Source organism: Oryctolagus cuniculus, chromosome 10 (genome assembly GCF_051225735.1).
Source record: "Oryctolagus cuniculus isolate XC-2025 breed Fujian yellow rabbit chromosome 10, ASM5122573v1, whole genome shotgun sequence".
Taxonomy (NCBI): domain Eukaryota; kingdom Metazoa; phylum Chordata; class Mammalia; order Lagomorpha; family Leporidae; genus Oryctolagus; species Oryctolagus cuniculus.
This window is the reverse complement of record NC_142876.1, coordinates 101,035,674-101,057,225: the sequence shown is the minus strand read 5'-3', so window position 1 is coordinate 101,057,225 and position 21,552 is coordinate 101,035,674. Positions and strand designations below refer to the sequence as shown.

Sequence of the window (21,552 nt, the reverse complement as noted above, 5' to 3'; positions counted from 1 at the left end):
TTTAGCAGTTGAGGTTTCTTTCATTTTTTTAAAAAAGATTTATTTATTTGAAAGGCAGAGTTACAGAGAGAGAGAGAGAGAGAGGTCTTCCATCCGCTGTTTCACTCCCCAAATGGCCGCAACAGCTGGAGCTGCACTGATCTGAAGCCAAGAGCCAGGAGCCTCTTCTAGGTCTCCCATATGGGTGCAGGGGCCCAAGGACCTGGGCCATCCTCCACTGCTTTCCCAGGTCATAGCAGAGAACTGGATCGGAAGTGGAGCAGCCGGGACTCGAACCAACACCCATATGGGATGCTGGCGCTGCAAGCAGCAGCCCCACCCGCTAAGCTCCAGCCCCAGCCCTTTCACTTTGTTTTAAAACTACAATACTTTTAGCTGGAAGTCCACGTTATGGCCTGAGACTGGTCATGCTCTTTGAAAACAAGCCATAGAGCATTTTCTTACATTTATGAAGCCAGAGATGGTCTGGAACGTGGTCTGGATCTTCTAGGAAACACCCTCCCTTTGGAAAGTGCAGACTCCTGAGTAGTTGGCAAACGCGAGGTAGGGCTAGCTGGAAATGCACAGACCACCTGTAGCCTCTCATCTCGACATCTCTGGAAGCCACAGCTCAAGGCTGCTAAAAAAAACATCGATTCCTCTCCCCCATCCCCAAGGTCAGTGTCCCAGGGCCTGTTGAGGCAACCTTCCAGCTGGTGTCAGGCCAGCCGTGACAAACCTTCCATCTTTTCCCCGGGGCACTTCCCGAGACTCGGATTCCTTGGCGCCAGGCCTCAGCATGCATCCCAGATGGTTCCCACGGCCATCTGGATAAAGACTTCATTCCCCGGCTGGCCTATGAGACCCTCGCAATCCGGCCCTACTACCCAACATCTCTTCTCTTAGGTCTCTGAGCATCTTCATTCATTTGCCTTTCCAACTCCTATGCGTCTTTTGGGGGCCCCACGGCTCCCACCCGCTGCGACTGTCAAGTTATATCCGGAGAGTCCCCAGTCCCGAGTCCCCGGGGCCGAGAGCACCACTGATTCCTGGGCAGGGCACGACGCTACGCTCCCGCGGCCGTATCTAGCCGCCAGTGACCTTCCACACCTGTGCGGTAGGAACGTCCGGAGAACCCCAGCTGGGATCCAGTCGGAGCGCGCCTACCCTGGAGAACGCATGCGCGGGCGCCGGCGGCCGTTTCCCAGCGACCCCGAGGCTGGCGCGTGGACACGCGTCCTCGCGGGCAGGCGGGAGCGCGCGCGGGGCGGGGGTTGGGGTGGGCGTGTGTAGGGAAGGGGCGAGCGCGACGCGCATGCGCAGCGGCAGACGGCGGCGCGAGCCCAGCCGGGAGATGGCGGCGGCGGCGGCGGCGGCTCCGAGAGTGTGAGCACCACCCGGGAGCCGCCCGCCTGGGCGTAGTGCGACCCCAACGCTGCCCGCCCGTCCGCCTGCCTGCCATGGGCAACGAGGCCAGCCTAGAAGGCGGTGCTGGCGACGGGCCGCTGCCGCCAGGAGGCCCCGGCCCGGGCCCGGGCCCCGGCGCAGGGAAGCCGCCTTCAGCACCAGCCGGCGGCGGACAGCTCCCCACGGCGGGTGCGGCGCGGGCGACCGCGGGACCACCGGGCCCTGGCCCTGGCCCTGGCCCTGGCCCCGGTCCCAGCTCGGGCTCGGGCAGGTAAGCGCGCGTCTCGGCGACCGGGGGGCGGGGAGCTGCAGCCTGAGGCTGGGCCGGAGCTTGGGACCCCGCGATCTGGGGTGGACGGGGAGGTTCCACGTCAGGCCATGCTTTGAACCCTGACAGGCTGCTGTGAGCCGGGTGGTCACAGGGAAGCGGCTCTTCCTTTCCGACTGCCCTGCCTTGCTGAGGGAGTATGGCGAGCACAGGGTCAGTCGGGGCCTGCAGACCGTGACTCCGTCACGAACCCCAAATTCACTTCCCCCCGTAGCCGGGCCCAACCGCCCAGGAGGGGCTTATGTAACCTTAGCCTGGTCCCTCTGCACAGGGAGGCAGTGGGATGGAAAACGTCCTCCCTGCCTGCCAGTGTCTGCATATGTCCATTGTGTTGGGCCGAGGAAAGAGCACAATGGGAGTGGCTGTCACGGAAGATAAGTGTCACTGCGAGGAACAGAAAGATAGAGAAATAGTTGAACCATGAACTTGGTCTTGCACTTCCCTCAGGCATTTAGTGGCTGTAACCATCTTGGGAGAAGGAAAACTGCCCACTGTACACCAGCAGGCCCAACCATACTCAAAGGGTCATGTGCTTTGAGTAAGGCTTAGGGAAGCACTTCGGGGTGAAGCAAAATGCTATGGAATCCTCCAGCACCAGCTATATTCTTATTGCCTCATGATTCACATCACCACCTCAAACCGATGGGAAAGCTGAAACCCACAGAGAATGCTTTACACAGAACAGAACTGATCAAATACTACGGAATCAACTTGCTTTAGATGTATGCCAACCCAGGTCCTGCAGAAATAATCAGGTGGCAGTGAATGCAGGGCAGGGGAATGCCAAAGTGTATTAAGTCAGTGAACTAAAGACCCAGGGGAAGGAGCAAGACATGACAGGATACAATGGGAGGCATCCTCTTGACAGCAGCTAGACCCAGGGAGTGGCAGAACCTGGAGGAGGGGGCGCTTGCTGCCCGCTCTGTGTCTGCTGGCTTTTCTGTGTGGGAGCACATCCATTCTGAGGGAGCATAATTCTGGATTCTCCAGCCGTCCAGCTGTGCCTCTCGTGTGTTGACTTCCTCGGAAGTCTTGTCTTAGACGGCCAGTAGTCATAAAGGCTCTTAGGTAGCCTGAAACCTGCCGCAGACAAGAAAACCTGGGAGCACCCTTTTTAGAGGTGGCATTTGTGCATTTTCCCTTGGCCATTACAGTAATGCAGCTGCCTGGCACACGGCTCTTAGCACAGCCAGCACTGAGCACTGTCCATTTTGCTGCGTGTTGAGTTGCTGTTTGGGTTTTACCTTGAGCAAGCCTCACCCAGGCTGTAGTGCTTTCCCTCCAAGGGGAACCTGCCACAGCTGAATGGAAAAACACCTCGTTCTGGGGGAGTTCTCGACATGGAGAATTTGGCGTTATTCGTCCAGTAACCAAACAGGCTGCTCTGCTTGTAGCTTCTCAGGTGTTGCAGAACCAAGCACGTGAAGTATTTTGGGAAGACTTGGGTGGGTCGGAGGGGCAGAAAGGAGCCTGCTGTCCACCGTTCATAACCCTACTCAGTGTTTCCTCTATGCATGCTGCTGCAGGGCAGACTGCTGTGGGTGAGGGGAGCCATGAGCCCCTGCTGGGTTCACCAGTCACACCGTCTCTCATTTGGGCCTGCACGTGGGTCTGTGGTGCTGACGTCCTGCAGCTCGCAGGTCCGGGAGATGAGCTGGCTGTTTGTCACCAAAGCATAGCACTAGGGCCTTTAGGAGTGGACTTCCTCTTCCAGCTGGTATTCGGCTTAGCATAGCACCTCGGCTGAGCAGCACCTCCACGGTCCGTTTCTCCTTCAGTGTCAGAGTGGCTCCTACTTCCTCTCACCAGAGCGTCTCGGGTACCTGATGCCAAATTTAGCATGTTCTGTTTTGAAATGCTGCTGAACAGATTGGCCCATTGATGGAGAAAGAACCCTGTGGCAAGTGCTTCTGGGCATTCAGGAAAGAGTGTTGGCACAGGGACATACTTGTTTCCAGCAAGACTGTGAATTTTGGAGCAGCCAGAAGCCTCACAGAGTGGGTAGGGGTCAGGTAAAGGAGAAGTCATTTTACTAACCCCAGAGGGAAATGGAACAGAGGTTCTGGGGACTTGGAATTCCCTTGTCCCCCAGGCTGAATTCATCTTGTCGTCCGCAGACTGAGCTGACTTGGGCTCTGTGAGGGGGTGGTTCCAGCGTTTGAATCCCACGAGCAGCAATGCTGCCACACCCATAGTGTTGCCTCTTAGCCATCAGGGTGATAGGGAGTTTTGGGCGTCAGGATCTTCAAGGAAGGGCTTTCTGTTTCTGAACCATGAGGGTTGCCAGGTATTGTTGTATAGGCAGTGTCTTCCCCAAGGATTGCCAGAGTGGGAGAAGGCTGAACTCTGTCTCCTGTTCCACCTCCAAGCTATGTGCCGCAGTGTGGGCTGCATCCTCTTAGAGGAAGGGGCATGATTCATTCATTCTCTCATTCATTGGTTTCTTTATTTATGAATATATGTCCAATGTACAGTGAGGTATGCTAATTAATGGAGTTCATCTATACAGACACACATGATTATACTGCCACAGTCTGATTGGTCATATTTGGCTTTTGGCTATTGCTGAGCCACATCATGGAAAAACCCAGAAGAGAGTCTGTGGGCAGCTTTGTACTTGTCAAGTGGGAGGAGTAGAAAGGTGGAGGCAAGGGGCCGGCACTGTGGTGTAGTGGGTAAAGCCACCATCTACAGCACTCACATCTCGAATGAGCGCCGATTCAAGTTCCTGCTGCTCCACTTCTGATCCAGCTCCCTCCCTGCTGATGCACCTGAGAAAGCAGTGGAAGATGGCCCAAGTCCTTGGGCCCCCCCACCCACATGGGAGACCCGGAGGAAGCTCCTGACTCCTGGCTTTGGATTGGCCCAGCTCTGGCCATTGTGGCCATTTGGGGAGTGAACCAAATGGATGTCTATCTCTGTCTCTCCCCCACCCCCGCTCTGTAATTCTGACTTTCAAATAAATAAGTAAATAAGTCTTAAAAAAAAAAAAGGCAGAGGCAAGCTTCTGGATAGAGAGAGACCTGAGACATCCTGGAACAATGATGGAGTTAGGAGAGGTGGAGAGAGAAACAGTATGGGAGTATGGTCTGTGTAGGCAGGGACAGTGACCAAAGAATGAGGCTGAATGACGGGCTGGGCAGGAGCTCTGGCAAAGCCAGGTGAGGCATCTCTCCCTCATTTCCTGTCGGAATCCGTGATCAACAACCAGGTCTCCTCTGCTCACTTTTACCTCCTACACCATGGAAATATTTTGAGCGAAAGGCAGCTGAGTACAGAGAACCTGGATATTTGCTAGAAGGTGGGCAAGGCTGCTCTGAGAACTACACTCAGTCTCTCTCTCTCTCAGGTTTATTTATTTAGTGTTTGAAAGGCAGAGTGACAGGGAGAGAGGAAGAGAATAGGGAATGCATTAAAGTGATCTCACCTCTGAATGGTAATAATGTCAAAATTTTACCCAAAGTGGGCAACCATTTTTGCAAGAAAGAGGGGTAGCTTTGATAATATAGTCGCTCCCAGTGCTAGTAAGACTGATAAGATGCTGTTGAGTTAAAAAACTAATAATAAACTTATAATGAGGATATTGGAGAAGAAAGGCTATCTGTTTAAAAAATTATGGAAAATTTCTAAAATATATGAGTAGAGAGAATGGTCAGAGGAACTCCTGTGTTCCTGTTGCTGGCCATACATACCATCATCTTGTAGTCAATCAAGTTGTGTTCACCTCCCTCACTTCCCCCTCCTCACAGAAACAAATTCCAGACATCCCAAAATTTCATCCTAAGAATTCCAGTGTGTTTTTACAAGGATAAGGACTTTGCATAAGCAAAACCATAGTGCCATAATCACATCTAAATAGGATAACAACCCCTTAATACAACATATATCCAGATAATTTTTCTAATTGTCTTTTGAATTTATTTTTTAAAAAACATTTATTTATTTATTTGAAAGGCAGAGTTACAGAGAGGCAGAGGCAGAGAGAGAGAGAGAGAGAGGTCTTCCATCCAATGGTTCACTCCCTAATGGCTGCAATGGCTGGAGCTGAGCTGATCTGAAACCAGGAGCCAGGAACTTCTTCCACATCTCCCATGTGGGTGCAAGGGCCCAAGGACTTGGGGCATTTTCCACTGCTTTCCCAGGCCATAGCAGAGAGCTGGATGGGAAGTGGAGCAGCCGGGACATGAACTGACACCCATATGGAATGCCAGCACTGCAGACAGCAGCTTTACCTGCTATGCCACAGCACCGGCCCCTTGAATTTATTTATTTATTTAAAAAGATTTATTTATTTATTTGAAAGTCAGAGTTACACAGAGAGAGGCAGAGGGAGAGAGAGGTCTTCCATCCGCTGGTTCACTCTGCAACTGGCTGCAACAGCCGGAGCTGTGCCAATCCGAAGCCAGGAGCCAGGGGATCCTTCCGGGTCTCCCACATGGGTGCAGTTGCCCAAGGACTTGGGCCATCTTCCACTGCTTTCCCAGGCCACAGCAGAGAGCTGGATCGGAAGTGGAGCAGCCGGGACTAGAACCAGCACCCATATGCTATGCCACAGCGCTGGTCCCCTTGAATTTATTTTTTAAAGTTCACTTGTTTGGATGGTGATCTACACATTGCATTTGTTTGATCTGTATTTGCAATTTCCTTAAATCTGTTGGTTCCTTCTTTTTACCCCCTGCAATATTTACATTAGAGAACTATGTCTGTTGCCCTGTGGTTTCCCAGATTCTGGGTCATGCTGATTACTTCCCTGTGATGTCATTTATGATATGTGTCCCATATTTTTCCTGTAAGCTGGGCATTAAACCTAGAAGCTATTCATTTTCAAATTTTATTCTTTTGGCCAAGAAATTCTTGCTTTAAAAATTGTTTATTTTTATTTGTTTGAAATAAGAGAGAGAGAGAGAAGAGAGAGAGATCTTCCATCCTCTGCTTTGCTCCCAGTTGCCTTCAACAGCTGGGGAGCAGAGTCAGGTCAAAGGAACTCAGAACTTGGGGCTGGCGCCGTGGCTCACTTGGTTAATCCTCCGCCTGTGGCACCGGCATCCCATATGGGTGCCGGGTTCTAGTCCAGGTTGCTCCTCTTCCAGTCCAGCTCTCTGCTGTGGCCCAGGAGGGCAGTGGAGGATGGCCCAAGTGCTTGGGCGCCTGCACCCGCGTGGGAGACCAGGAAGAAGTACCTGGCTCCTGGCTTCAGATTGGCTTAGCTCTGGCTGTAGCAGCCATTTGGGGGGTGAACCAATGGAAGGAAGACCTTTCTCTCTGTCTCTCTCCCTCACTGTCTAACTCTATCTGTCAGATAAATACATAAAAAAAAAAAAAAAAAGGAACTCAGAACTCAAACAAATTGTGTCTCCCCGGTGGATGGCAGGGACCCAAGTACCTGAGCCATCACCTGCTGCTTCCCAGGGTGTGCATCAGCAAGAAACTGGAATCAGAAGCAGAACTGGGACTCGAATCCAGTCATGCCTACATGGGATGCCATTGTCCCAGGTGGCATCTCAGCTCCTGTGAGATTCTTTCTTTCTTTCTTTTTTTTTAACTTCATGTGCCCAGGCCGTGAGTGCAGAGGTAAGGAATGCATTTATTTATTTGAAAGTCAGAGTTACAGAGACAGAGAAGAGAAACATCTTCCATCCATTGGTTCACTCCCCAAATGGCCACAACAGTCAAGGGGCTGGGGCTAGGCCAGACTGAAGCCAGGAGCATCTTCTGGGTCTCCCATGTGGGTGCAGGGGCCCACTACTTTCCCAGGAGCATTAGCAGGGAGCTGGATGGAAAGTGGAGCAGCTGGGGCTCAAATCCATGCCATATGGAATGCAGGCTACAACTTAACCCACTGTGCCAGAGCACCGCCCCAAGGTTCTAGCTTTCTAAGGGTTTGTTGAAGGCTTCAGACATGGAGAGGACAGGTGATCACTGAAGGTGGAGTCAGGCTTTGGACTGACTTGGGAGTCAGAGAACAATACAGTAGGTGACTTTTCTGTTCCTTTTCTAAAGTTCTCCCCTCTCATTCAGTTTTTTTTTTTTTTTTTTTTTTGACAGGCAGAGTGGACAGTGAGAGAGAGAGAGACAGAGAGAAAGGTCTTCCTTTGCCGTTGGTTCACCCTCCAATGGCCGCCGTGGCCGGCGCGCTGCGGCCAGCGCACCACGCTGATCCGATGGCAGGAGCCAGGTACTTATCCTGGTCTCCCATGGGGTGCAGGGCCCAAGCACTTGGGCCATCCTCCACTGCACTCCCTGGCCACAGCAGAGAGCTGGCCTGGAAGAGGGGCAACCGGGACAGAATCCGGCATCCCAGCTGGGACTAGGACCCGGTGTGCCGGCCCCGCAAGGTGGAAGATTAGCCCAGTGAGCCACGGCGCCGGCCTCATTCAGTTTTGTTCTGAGTTTGAGTTTAAGGCAGGGGGGCTGGCAGTATGGTGTATTGGGTAAAGCTACTGCCTGCGACACCAGCATCCATATGGGTTCCTGTTCAAGTCCTGGCTGCTCCACTTCCAATCCAGCTCCCTGCTACTGTGCCTGCACTCATGTGGGAGACCCAAAAGAAGGCTTCAGCCTGGCTCAGCCCTGGCCATTGTCGCCATCTTGGGAGTGAACCAGCAGATGGAAGATCTCTCTGTCTCTCTCTCTGTAGCTCTGACTTTCAAATAAATAAATATATTTTTTATAAGTTTAAGGGCAACTTTCAGAGGCCCCTGGGTCTGCCTTTTCATAGGTGGGTAGGAAGTTACCAGGAGATGGGATTTAGGAGTTTCAGTAAATCTTCCCCTGCGTCATTGGTCCTGCATTTCTGAATGGGCCTGTGGGGAGCAACCCGGACTAGACTAAGTTACTCGAATTAAGACTTATTCTATGCATCTGCTCTCCCACAATATGGCGCTGGGAGAGGAGAAAACAGCTTCTACCCAGCTGCCTCCAGTTCAACCAATAAACAGCAGGACCTGCTCCTGATTGGAGGAGAGCAGCGTACTCGGCGTGTGGGCAGCCGAGTTGGGATTGGCAGAGGAGGACTATAAAGGAGGAGAGAGACGGCATGCACCAGGAACATCTAAGGGGAACACCTAAGGGGAACACCTGTGCAGCCCCCGAGAGAGCCGGCCGGCGGTGTGCCGCTCCCCTGCGGAAGTGGGGAATGTGGCAGGGGGAACCGCCCTTCCACGGAGGTGGAAGGGACAGCAGCCAACCCGGGAAGAACCAGCAGCAAACCCGGGGAGGGCCGAGCAGACGAAAGAACAGCGCAGGGTCCTGTGTCGTTCCTCCACGAAGAGGGGGAGCGACATAATGGTGCCGTGACTCGGATATGAAGCCTAGGCAGGGTTTAGTGTCGTTCCTCCACGAAGAGGGGGAGCGACAGGGCCCTTCCCTTTAACTTGTGATGGAGGTGGGGAGGGCCAGAACCTACCATTTGAGCCTCCTTGAAGGAATTTTTAAAAGAAGATTTAAAAGGGAAAGACAGAGATCTTTGATCTGCTGGTTCACTCCCCAAGTGGCCGCAACAGCTGGGGCAGGGCCAAGCGAAAGCCAGAAGTCTGGAACTCTATCCTGGTCTTCCACATGGGGGGCAGGGGCCCAAAGAGTTGGACCATTTTTCGCTGCTTTCCTAGGCACACTAGCAGGGAGGTAGATCAGAAGCAGAGCAGTGGGAATCTGAAACGGTATTTTCATATGGGGTGCACTGATGCAGGCAGTGGCTTAACCTACTGGACTGGCCCTTCCTTGAGGGAAGTTTGTTCCTGGGTCATGTGCAGTAAGTTGGAGCTGCCTGTGGAGGTATATTGGCAAAGCTGTCCTAATAATTATAACTAGCAATACTGGGTGGCTGTTTCACCACAGACATATTACTATCTGTGTGTGTGTGTGTGTGTGTGTTTTAAGATTTCTTTATTTGTAAGGCAGAGTTACATGGACAGGGAGGACAGGGAGAGGGAGATGGGGAGGGGGAGGGAGAGAGAGAGAGGGAGGGAGGGAGGGAGAGAGGGAGGGAGGGAGGGAGAGAGAGAGATCTTCCATCTGTTGGTTCACTTCCCAAATGACTGCACTGGCCAGAGCTGGGCTAATCCAAAGCCAGAAGCCAGGAGCTTATTCCAAATCTCCCACACGAGTGCAGGGGCCCAAACACTTGGACCATCTTCTGCTGCTTTCCCAGGTGCATTAGCAGGGAGCTGGATCAGAAGTGGGGCGGCTAGCATTTGAACTGGTGCTCACATGGGATGCTGACACTGCAGTTGCCAGCTTTACCCGCTATGCCACAATGCAAGCCCCCCAAGAGTAGATTTTAACTGTTATCACTACAATAGCCAAGTATATAATGTAATTAATATGCTAGTTATCTCGATTCACAATTCTACAATATGTACATATTATACATAATATATAAAATTTTGTCAATGTAAATAATTTCTTTCTTTGAGAAACGGAGAGACAGAGAACTTCCATCTTCTGGTTCATTCCCTAAATGTCTGCAACAGCTGGGAACTGGGAACTCAGTCCAGGTCTCTTATGTGAGTAGCAGGAACCCAACTGTGTGAGCCATTACTGCTGCCTTCCAGGGTCTGCAGTAGCAGGAAACTGGAGTCAGGAGCCAGAGCTGGACATCAGACCCAGTTGCTCTGATTTGGGACACAGGTGTCTTTTCTTCTGGTTTTGTTTTTAAGATTTATTTATTTATTTGAAAGGCAGAGAGAGAGAGAGAGAGGGAGAGAGAAATGTCTTCCATCTATCTGCTGGGTCAGTCCCCAAATGGCTGCAACAGCTGTTACGGGATCAGGCCAAAGCCAAGAGCCAGGAACTCTATCTGGGTCTTCCACAGGGGTGGCAATGGCCTAAACATTTGGGCCATCTTCTGCTGCTTTCCCAGGCACATTAGCAGGGAGCTGGATTGGAAGTGGAGCAGCTAGGACTCAAACCAATGCTCCTATGGGATGCCAGCCTCACAGGCAGCAACCTAACCTGTTCCAGTAGAAAGTTTTGTTTGTTTGTTTTTAGGTTTATTTATTTATTTGAAAGGCAGAGAGAGAGGGAGAGACACAGAGGGACAGAGATCTTCCATCTGCTGGTACACTGCCCAAATGATTCCAGCGCTGGAGTTGAGCCAGGCCAAAGTCAGGAGCCAGGAGCTTCTTCCAGGTCTCCCATGTTGATGTGGGGGCCCAAGCACTTGGACTGTCTTCTGCATCTTCTGCTGCTTTCCTAGGTGCATTAGCAGGGAGCTGGACCAGAAGTGGAGTTGCCAGGGTATAAACCAGCACCTATATGGATGCTGATATCACAGGTGACTCAATCTGCTATGCCACTGTGCTGGCCCCTAGAAAGCTTTTTTTTTTTTTCCTTAAGATTTATCTATTTATTTGAAAGGCAGAATTACAGAGAGGCAGAGATGGAGAGAGAGAGAGAGAGGTCTTCATCTGCTGATTCACTCCGTAGATGGCCACAATGGCTGAAGCTGCATAGATCCGAAGCCAGGAGCTGCTTCTGTGTTTAGGGGCCCAAGGATTGGGCCTTCTTCTGCTGCTTCTACAGCCAGGGGCCGGCATTGTGTTGTAGCGGGTTAAAGCCCTGGCCTGAAGCACTGGCATCCCATATAGGTGCCAGTTCTAGTCTCGGATGCCCCACTTCCAATCCAGCTCTCTGCTTTGGACTGGGAAATCAGTAGAAGATGGTCTAACTCCTTGGGCCCCTGCACTCGCATGGGAAACCTGGAAGAAGCTCCTTGCTCCTGGCTTTGGATTGGTGCAGTGCCAGCTGTTGTGGCCATCTGGGGAGTGAACCAGCGGATGGAAGACCCCTCTCTCTGTCTCTACCTCTCTCTCTAACTCTGTCTTTCAAGTAAATAAAATAAATCTTAAAAAAAGGAAGTGGAGCAGCCAGGACTCGAACCAGCACCCATATGAGATGCTGGCATTGCAGGCAGCAGCTTTACCTGCTATGCCACAGTGCCGGCCCCTAGAAAACTTTTAAAGTAAAATTGTATACGTGGATTTAGGAAGTCTTTGCTGAGTACCTATTGGATACCTTTCTCTGGGTGACATGTCGGGAACAAAGTAAGGGACAATATGGGCTCTGCTCTCAAGGGCTCACAGTCTGGGATGGAGATTTTACCCTCAATTTTCTCTTCCTAAGAGTTTGTTACTGCCTAGTCTTTGCAGAAGATAAATGAGAGCATGATTAAAAGGGATTGTATTATTTCATTTTCTAAAATAGTAGAGCCTAGATTTGCATGGTGTTTTGCAGCTTACAAAACACATTCACAACATTAACTTATTCTGTCGGGAGCTCCAAAGGCCTAAGATGAGCGATTGAGAAGAAAAGCAGCCAGCAGCCGTCAGCAGAGCAGAGTAGCGTATACTGAACACAGCTGGAGAGCTGTGTCACTTCCTTGCCTCCATTCTGAGAAGATGGAAGACGTAGCCAGAGGGTGGGGAGGGCTTTGAGGGGGGAAGAAGGACCAGGAAGTAGGGTGTGGAGCAGAGGATGGGGTGGGGTGGGGCACAGAGTGCAGAGCGGTGGAGTCATCCTGGGTGGGGGTCCGCAATTCAGGGTTTCATCAATCTTAATGGTGCTGGAAGCTGGCTGGGGTAGGACTTCAGTTTTTCATCCGTAAAATGAGAGATTTAACCAGATAATATCCAAAGTGCCTTCTGCCTCTGACAGCCATCTTCTGTGAGATGACTAAAAAGGAAGGGTGGTGCTTGCCACTGCTCTTGAGCCCCCTTGATGATGTGAAAGCAAGGTCATAAATCGGAAGTACAGCATGCACTCTTCAGGGTCGTTAGATGGATTGCTTTTCTATCACATTGGAGGGCATTTTTTCAGAATGGACAACATGACCACTTAATTAAGCTGGACCCAAGAGAGGGGTTGGCTGGCACCCTGCCTCTGCACTGCTGCTTTATTTTTTTGAAATACATTTAAAAGTATATTATTTTTTATCTACTTGAAAGGCAGAACCACAAAGAGAAAGACACACACACACACACACACACACACACACAAAGAGGGCTTACATCTACTGGTTCACTCCCTAGATGCCCACAACATCCAGGGCTGGGCCAGGCCAAAGCCAAGCCGGGAGCCAGGAACTCTGTCTGAGTCTCTCAGATGGGTGGCAGGGTCCCAAGCATTTGGACTATCACCTGTTGCCTCCCAGTGTGCAAATTAGCAGGAAGCTGTATTGGAAACAGAGTAGCCAAGACTGGAACCAGATACAGTATGGAATGCGGGTGTCCCAAATGGCAGCTTAACCCACTGTGCCACAATGCCTGTCCCTTTGGCCTGCTGCTGGAAGGCAGGTACCCTTGCGAAGCTGTTGTCCTCCTTGCGTGGATCAGTTGACCAGCCAGCAAGGATTCTGTTTAGGCCTGTGGAGCCTGCTGCAGGTTCCCTTTTTCCAGCTGTGCTGAAATGCCTGTCTCCTGAGTGCTGTTCCACCCACTCCTTGCAGGTGCTCTGCAAATAGCCAGTATGCCTGTGGTTTCCAGGGAAGCCGGGTTGGCTTGCAGTGGGGGAGGAGGGGAATGGAAAAGGCTCACTTGAAAGAGACTAGTTCTGCACCCTCCAGATGGGCAGGTGGACAGACTTCTTCATTTATAGAGTAAAGAGGGGGATGTGGTACCCTCTGCAGCTTCTGCAACTCTAGGGGTTCTGTGGGCTCAGGCTAGGTCTCTCCAGTGTAGAGGTCTGGCCTATGAACCTACTTCCTTCAGGAATGTAGTCTGGCTTCAGCAGGAGATGTGTTTGCTCTGTTCTCCTTTCATTTTGAGCATTGATTCCAACCCCTAACAGATACCAGAATGTCTGCTCTCACACTCTTTACAGGCTCTGCCTTGGTGTGAACAGCCTAGTCAGTGACTTCTTAGCCCATCCAGACAGGTGACGCCACCATTGGGAAGTGCTTTTTTCTATCTGCCTGAAGTGGATCTCCTTAAATTTCCATATGCTGGCCCTGGCTCTGCCCTTTGGCTCTTCGGACTTACCTGCTCACAGATTTAGCAGGTGTTCACTGGGCCTGCTGTGTGCCAGGGTGGAGGGCCCTTATGCTCTCACCTCATCCCCATTCTTCTGTGGACTTAGTCTCTCCAGCTACGATGGCTGTGATGGAGTCTGGGGCCCTTGCCCAGCTGGATTGCCCTTCCTGAGGGTGTCAGTGTCCTGAGGACAGGGAGGTTCAGAGAACAGGGACCAGGGCTCGGCAGGTCACATGGACTGTCACATGGACTGTGAGTGACATAATCTGAAGGATGAGAGACACTCACTCAGGCTGCATGGGGACAGCTTCCTACGCCTTTCTGAGCTTCCTGGTTGCTACTCCCACACTTGTCCAGCTCAGCATCTCTGACAGATTCTGGACATGTGCAGAGCAGGTGTGAATCTGTGGGGGCTGGCATGGTCCCTGCTGTGTCTTTGCTGGTAGCACTTGAGATAATTTCCAGCTTGGTGAGACCCTTTAGGATCCTGACTGTTCCACAAACTGGGCGGAACAACCGAGGCTATGTGCTTGTTTTGGGAATCCTTCTGTGAGGCCTGCTCCCCTTCCTATGGCCCCGAGAGCCCACTTTCCAACCCCCTGCATTTAACTTTACGTGGCCAGTGTTGGATTCTTCTTGCCTGCCTAGGCTTAGAGTGGTGCTAGTTGAGGAGAGCTGGAGAGCCAGGGTTGGACTGGAGAGGTGACCACCCTGGGCAGCCTTGCCAGGGCAGCCCTTGGGCATTACAGAGCAAGGCCCTGTTCAGGACTGTCTTTTCCTGGAGGCTCATATAATGCTAGTCTTTCTTTGGCTCTGTTGGGTTGATGTCCCCAGGAGTAGCAAGTGCTGTGCAAATGAAAATTTAAAACACACAGTAAAGTAGAAAGGCTGGTATGGGGGCCGGCGCTGTGGTGCAGCGGGTTAAAGCCCTGGCCTGAAGCGCCGGCATCTCATATGGGCGCCTGTTCAAGGCCCGGCTGCTCTACTTCCGATCCAGCTCTCTGCTATGGCCTGGGATAGCAGTAGAAGATGACCCAAGTCCTTGGGCCCCTGCACCCATGTAGGAGACCCAGAAGAAGCTCCTGGCTCCTGGCTTTGGATCAGCACAGCTCCGGCCATTGCGGTCATCTGGGGAGTGAACCAGCGGATGGAAGACCTCTCTCTCTGTCTCTACCTCTCTAACTCTGTCTTTCTGTCGCTCCCCGTCTTCGTGGAGGAGCGACACTAGACCCTGCGCTGTTCTTTCGTCTGCTCGGCCCTCCCCGGGTTTGCTGCTGGTTCTTCCCGGGTTGGCTACTATCCCTTCCACCTCCGTGGAAGGGCAGTTCCCCCTGGCCGCATTCCCCACTTCCGCAGGGGAGCGGCACACCGCCGGCCGGCTCTCTCGGGGCTGCACGGGTTCCCTCAGCTAGATGTTCCCCATAGATGTTCCCGGTGCATGCCGTTTCTCTCCTCCTTTATAGTCCTCCTCCGCCAATCCCAACTCGGCTGCCCACACGCCGAGTACGCTGCTCTCCAATCAGGAGCAAGTCCTACAGTTAATTGGTTGAACTGGAGGCAGCTGTGCGGAAGCTATTTACTTCTCTCCCAGCGCCATATTGTGGGAGAGCAGATGCATAGAATAAGTCTTAATTCGAGTAACTTAGTCTAGTCCGGATTGCTCCCCACACTTTCAAATAAATAAAATAAATCTTAAAAAAAAAAAAAAGAAAAGCTGATATGATTAACTCCCTCCCATGAAGCTGTCACCTGTCCTCAGTGGTGATCCGTGTTTTGCCAACTTGTCTCATCCATGTTCCTCAAGATTTTTTGCTTTTTGGCTGGTGTATTTTCTTTTTTTTTTCTTAAGATTTATTTATTTATTTGAAAGAGTTACAGAGAGAGAGGAGAGGTAGAGGGAGGGAGGGAGGGAGAGAGAGAGAGAGAGAGGTCTTCTGTCCACTGGTTCACTCCCCAGCTTCCTCTGGGTCTCCCATGCGCGTACAGGGGCCCAAGGACTTGATCCATCTTCCTGTGCTTTCCCAGGCCATAGCAGAGAGCTGGATCGGAAGTGGAGCAGCTGGGCCTCGAACCGGCACCTATATGGGATGCCGGCACTGCAGGCAGTGGCTTTACAAGCTGTGCCACAGCCCTGACCCCTAGCTGGTGTATTTCATTCCAGATCCAAACATATCATTTCACTTACGAATAATTTAAGATGTACCTCTAGTTGTGACAGAGTATTTTAAATTTAATCCAATGAAATTATCACAGCCAATAGTTAGGTATAACTTCTTAGTATAATTTAATATCTTGTCCATGTTCAATTTTCCTCAATTGTCTCAAAAACAACTTTTTAGAGTCAGTTTGTTAAAATCTGGATCCAAACACTATCTACACATTGCATTTTGCTGATGTATTCTCTTAACTGTCTCTCTTGCTATTTTTTTTTAATCCATGTCATTTATTTGGTGGAGAAATCCAGACATTTGTCTCTAGAATATCTCAGACTCAATCTTTTTGACAAGAATATTTCTTTGATGGCATTGTGTGTATGAAAATGTGTGTATTTGTTTCAAAATAATACAGATATATTCACTGACATACACTAACGGGGGCTGGCGCTGTGGCGCAGTGGGTGAACGCCCTGGCCTGAAGTGCTGACATCCCATTTGGGCGCCGGTTCGAGACCTGGCTGCTCCACTTCCAATCCAGCTCTCTGCTATGGCCTGGGAAAGCAGTAGAAGATGGCCCAAGTCCTTGGTCCCCAGTACCCACATGGGAGACCCAGAAGAAGCTCCTGGCTCCTGGCTTCAGACTGGTGCAGCTCCAGCCGTTGCAGCCATTTGGAAAGTGAACCAGCAGATGGAAAACCTCTCTGTCTCTCCTCTCTGTAACTCTGACTCTCAAATAAATAAATCAAAAAAAAAAAAAAAAAAAACACTGATGAATGTAAATTACTGGCAAGAATACTAATTAATGTTATGATTTCTTTTGTCCTTGGGTTATATCTCTAGAGATGCATAGTTTTGTGTTTTAGAAATATTAGAAATGATTCTTCTCTATTTGGTAATGCTAGTAACAGGATACAAAACTAAGATTTTTTTTTCTAGTTAGCATTCAATTTGTAAGGATTGCAGGCCGGCGCCGCGGCTCACTAGGCCACCTTGTGGCGCTGGCACACCGAGTTCTAGTCCTGGTCGGGGCGCTGGAGAGTGAACCAGCAGATGGAACACTCTCTCTCTCTCTGTAACTCTGACTTTCAAAGAAATAAATAAAGCTTTAAAAAAAAAAAAAGACAGTGAGTCAGGCACATTCAATTCAAAAGCATCTATCAAATGAAATGTTGAGGCCTGGCATTAAATGCCTAAAGGTTGATGTCAGGTTCATGCCTAGAGCTCAGCACAGGAAGGTGAATAAGGTAGATGAGCAATTCCTATTTCCTACCCAGAGCATGTTGGAACTGCATCTGATTCAGTGGGGGGATGTCTGAGGGATCAGGGGGCCAACCATGGTCCATCTCCCTCATTTTTTTTTTTTTTTTTTTGACAGGCAGAGTGGACAGTGAGAGAGAGAGACAGAGAGAAAGGTCTTCCTTTTGCCGTTGGTTCACCCTCCAATGGCCGCCGCGGCTGGTGCGCTGCGGCCGGCGCACCGCGCTGATCCGATGGCAGGAGCCAGGAGCCAGGTGCTTTTCCTGGTCTCCCATGGGGTGCAGGGCCCAAGCACTTGGGCCATCCTCCACTGCACTCCCTGGCCACACCAGAGGGCTGGCCTGGAAGAGGGGCAACCGGGACAGAATCCGGCGCCCCAACCGGGACTAGAACCCGGTGTGCCGGCGCCGCTAGGTGGAGGATTAGCCTAGTGAGCCGCAGCGCCGGCCTTTCTCCCTCATTTTCATAGATACCTGCTACAACAGACACAGAATTTGAGGTTGAGGCCAGGCCCATCCTGCAGCCTCTCAGGATCTGCAGCTGAAGGCTAGACCATTAGAGCCTCAGAGAACACTGGGGAAAGTGTCACTTTGACTCCTTAGCCCTCATGCCTGTTGCTAAACTCGGTGAAGCTGGGCTAAGGATGTTGGCCTTTGGCTAGAGTGAGAGTGGGCTGGGCAGGCTTTGGGGACTGGGAAGAGAGCAGGAGGGAGGGAGCTCCAGGTCTGAGGCTGCTGCTCTGGGATTGCGATCTGCTGGTGGGCAGCTGGGGTAGAGATACCATCGTTTCACTCTGGCATGTGTTTTTCTTGTGCCTAGAGTCCAGGGTACACACTGTGGCACATGGGGCTGGTTCAGATGCCAGTAGGTTGGAATAGAACTTCTCCAATGTTCCAGCATTCATCCCTGCTCCCCTCCTGTGCTGAAAGCACTTTTTGCAAATGATGCTGTTTTGTGCTGATTGCTTGAGAGTCTGAGATACACCACCTGTGGGCAGAGTCAGAGGGGTGTCCTGCCAGGGCACTTTCAGGCAGCTGGGATACAGGTGATCCAGTGGGAGAAAGAGGAAGGGAACAGACCCAGCAGCTTGCTGTGGTGCTCCCAACAGACCAAGTCGGCCCTGCTGCCTGGCCCCCACCCTTTACTCCCCAGCTCTGTCAGGGTGTGTATAAGAGCCCTCCCAAGTATCCCTGCTGTTGATACTTTGCATCAGTTGGCCATCTTGTAGCCCTTGACTTGCCTGATCCATGGAAGCACAGAGCCTGCACAGTAGCAGGCACAGAGCCCTGGCACTGTCATTGCCCAGCTACCCAGCTAGGTGCAAGGAGTCCTGGGAAGCCCATCCAGGATTCCAGGAACAGATGTCAGCACCACAGGATCAGCTCCTTTATTTACTAAGAGGTGACAAAACCGTGACGCCCCTGAGTGGTGAGCAAGGAAAGCAAAAATGCCCTCTTTGACCTCAACCTGTGGAGCTGGTGGGGACCCTTGGGATGACATCTCTCCTTCCAGTGCCAAGACCCTGGCCCACTTCTCCAGGCTCGCCTAGTGGTGCTAAGAATCTGTGGTCAGGGGTGAGTAGAAAGAGCAAACTAGAAGCATTGCCTTTGGGAAAACATGAGTGCTTACTGTGGGACTCAGGCCTGTGCAGTGGAGGGGCAGTGAGCCTGGTGATGACCAGGGCGGAGCCTCTCAGCAAGGTTCGGTTGCACTGTAGACCCCAGTTAATCTCCCTCAGTTTCCTTTTCCTTAACCCCTGCCGTGACTCAGGAAAAACCGAGCAGCTCAGGTGCAGACACGGCACCTGAAGACAGCAGCAGCCCCCGTGGTAATTGAGGGCTTTTGTTCACAAGCTGCATCTCTCCTCTGCATTGCTCGGCTAATAGATGCTCAGGGTCACTGGTGGGCTGGAAAGACAGATTGCAGAGCAAATCCAGCCTCTGCTTTGTCAGCTTCCCTGGCCCCTGGGGGATGAGGATGCTTTTGTGTGTCCAGGAAAGGATATGGGTGTGCAGGACTGGCACCTTTCCTGTCCCTATGGCAGGGAGAACAGGCCTTTTGGTTGAATAGACTGGGGCTGGGGAGCAGGGACTGGCTTCAGGATTGCCTTGGGCCAGAAGAAGAGATGAGGCCAGGCCTCTGCTGCAGTGACCCTGCGGGGAACAGCCCACTCCTGCAGGCTGCTCACTCCTGGCCAGGCCTCCCAGGCCTCCGGGCCGCAGAGCTCAGCTTTGGAATGAGGACAGAGATTGTTCAGTCCTTTCCCCCTTGAACTGCCGTGGACTCAGGGACACCCCAGTAACAAGCCAGCGTGCTCGAGGTGTACAGACTGCCGGCCTTCAGGGGAGAGAGTTACACCATGCAGATTCAGGGGGTGCAGTGGAGGTGCTCAGGAATATGGGACACCACCCCAGCCCCAACAAATTAGCCTCTCTAGAGACCCTGCTCTGTCTTCAGAAAGGCTTTGCTTCTCAGAAGATGCAGCCTCACTGAGAAAGTTGTTTCTTTGTCCATTCATTTGTTATCTATCATTGGGCTGCCCAGGCACAGCGTCCACAGAGGAAACATAGCAGTCAGCCTACTGGGATCCCACAGGCTGGGCGGGACACAAGGGCTCAACCAGAGCCGTGGAGTTCACACAAAGGGACTACAAGACTTCTCTGGAGCCCCCTGTGGGTCTCAGAGTGCTGGTGTCCTGCCAGTCTTAGGCAGAATTTCTTTTGTATTTGGGTGGGCCTGAGCCTCAGGTTATAGCTGTTCCTCCCCTGACACAAAGGCACACGTGCACGAATGCAAACATGTGGCCTGATGCTGCTGTCCCAGGGCTCCCGTGATAGCCTATGGGCCAGGTTCTATGGATACTTTCCTGTCTTTAGCTGGCTAGACCTCCCCGTGGCTAAGACCCCTCTGAGTTTCCTTCTGGAAATGCCCTTCTTTTCTTTTCTTTTCTTTTCTTTTCTTTTCTTTTCTTTTCTTTTCTTTTCTTTTCTTTTCTTTTCTTTTCTTTTCCTTTCTTTTCTTTTCTTTCTTTCTTTCTTTCTTTCTTTTTTTTTTAAGATTTATTTATTTGAAAGGCAAACTGGGCCAGGCAGAAGCCAGGAGACAGGAACTCCATCCTCGTCTCATATGTGGGTGGCATGAACGCAAGTATTTGAGCCATCATCCACTGTTTCCCAGACAGATTAGCAGGGAACTGGATTGGAAGTGGATTAGTCAGGACTTGATGCAGCACCCCAATATAGGATGAGGGTATCCCAAGCTGCCCATAGCACCTGTCCTCTAGGTTTGGGTGGCACCTCCTTATTCACTTCTCAGTCTCTGTGGCACTGCTGTGTGCCTGCCTGAGGCCCAGAACTTGGTCCTTAGCTGTGTCTTTCTCCTTCTTGATAAGGCCCCCAAGAGCCTCTGCTTGAACAGTGCTGCATGGTGTTGGCTGGCCAAATTCTCTTCAGCTCATGAGGGCGTCTCCCTGGGGCATCCCTGGCACCTCTGGTGCAGGGTGCTGTCATGTCTCCCCTTGGCTGAAATAGTACTGATGTTGGGTTTATAGGATCTCTTTTCTTGGGAAAACTTCAGTTTGTAACATGATAGAATTAATGTGACATTAAAGACTTTTTGGGGACAGGAATGTTGATTTTGTTTGGTGTCCAGGTGTCCATAAGAGCTCTCTCTCTCCTCTCCCCTCTCCCCTCTCCTCTCTCCTCTCCTTTTTGGAATACAGCCTCTTCCCAGTCCCAGGCTTAGGCTTCCCTGGGCCCCAAGATTACTGGGAGCAACAGAATAGTGTGAGCTTGTTGGATCTGAGAATGCTTCTGGTGGGAAATAAAGGGTCAACTTGGGCAGCCTTAGGCCAAAAAAGAGAGCCTTGTTTTACAATTAGAGTGGTGTTCTTTAGAACCCGAGGGCATTTTGAAGCCAGGACTCAGACAGGGATGAGGAACTGGGGAAACTGTGCCCCTTCTGGACCTCTGTGCTGCTTTCTCTCTTTCTGTAGCCCTTCTGGCTTCTCCAGCTTCCCAGTTCAGTCTCAGCAACTCACAGCTCACCTGTTCTTCCTGCTTTCCTTTCTCTTTCCATTTCAGATTTCCAGGGGAGACTGAGGCTCAGAGTGGGCCAGGGGCCAGCACCAGGTCTGAGCTGGAGGCAACTGGGGCTACAGTTACACCATCTGCACAGGACTCCTGTGCAGATCTAGGGGTAGTCCGAAAGGTAGCCTCTACCATTGGACAGGAGAGAGTAATATAAGAGATGGGCCAGTGCCATGGCTCAATAGGCTAATCCTCCGCCTGCGGTGCTGGCACACCAGGTTCTAGTCCCGGTTGGGGCACTGGAGTCTGTCCCGGTTGCCCCTCTTCCAGTCCAGCTCTCTGCTGTGGCCAGGGAGTGCAGTGGAGGATGGTCCAAGTCCTTGGGCCCTGCACCCCATGGGAGACCAGGAGAAGCACCTGGCTCCTGCCTT

General features: G+C 51.6%; 1 protein-coding gene across 3 annotated transcripts in view; it reads left to right on the top strand.

Annotated features, from left to right (window-relative positions):
• Positions 1–1,288: 1,288 nt before the first annotated feature.
• Positions 1,289–21,552, top strand: part of BSN (bassoon presynaptic cytomatrix protein) — a 109,074-nt gene continuing 88,810 nt past the window's right edge. For all 3 annotated transcript variants that reach the window (XR_007921916.3, XR_007921915.3, XM_051852441.3), the window contains exon 1: positions 1,289–1,657. Coding sequence is in view for 1 of the 3 variants with exons in the window: in XM_051852441.3 (XP_051708401.1) it covers positions 1,440–1,657 (218 nt within the window). In the remaining 2 variants the exon portion in view is untranslated. The remainder of the gene's footprint in view (positions 1,658–21,552) is intronic.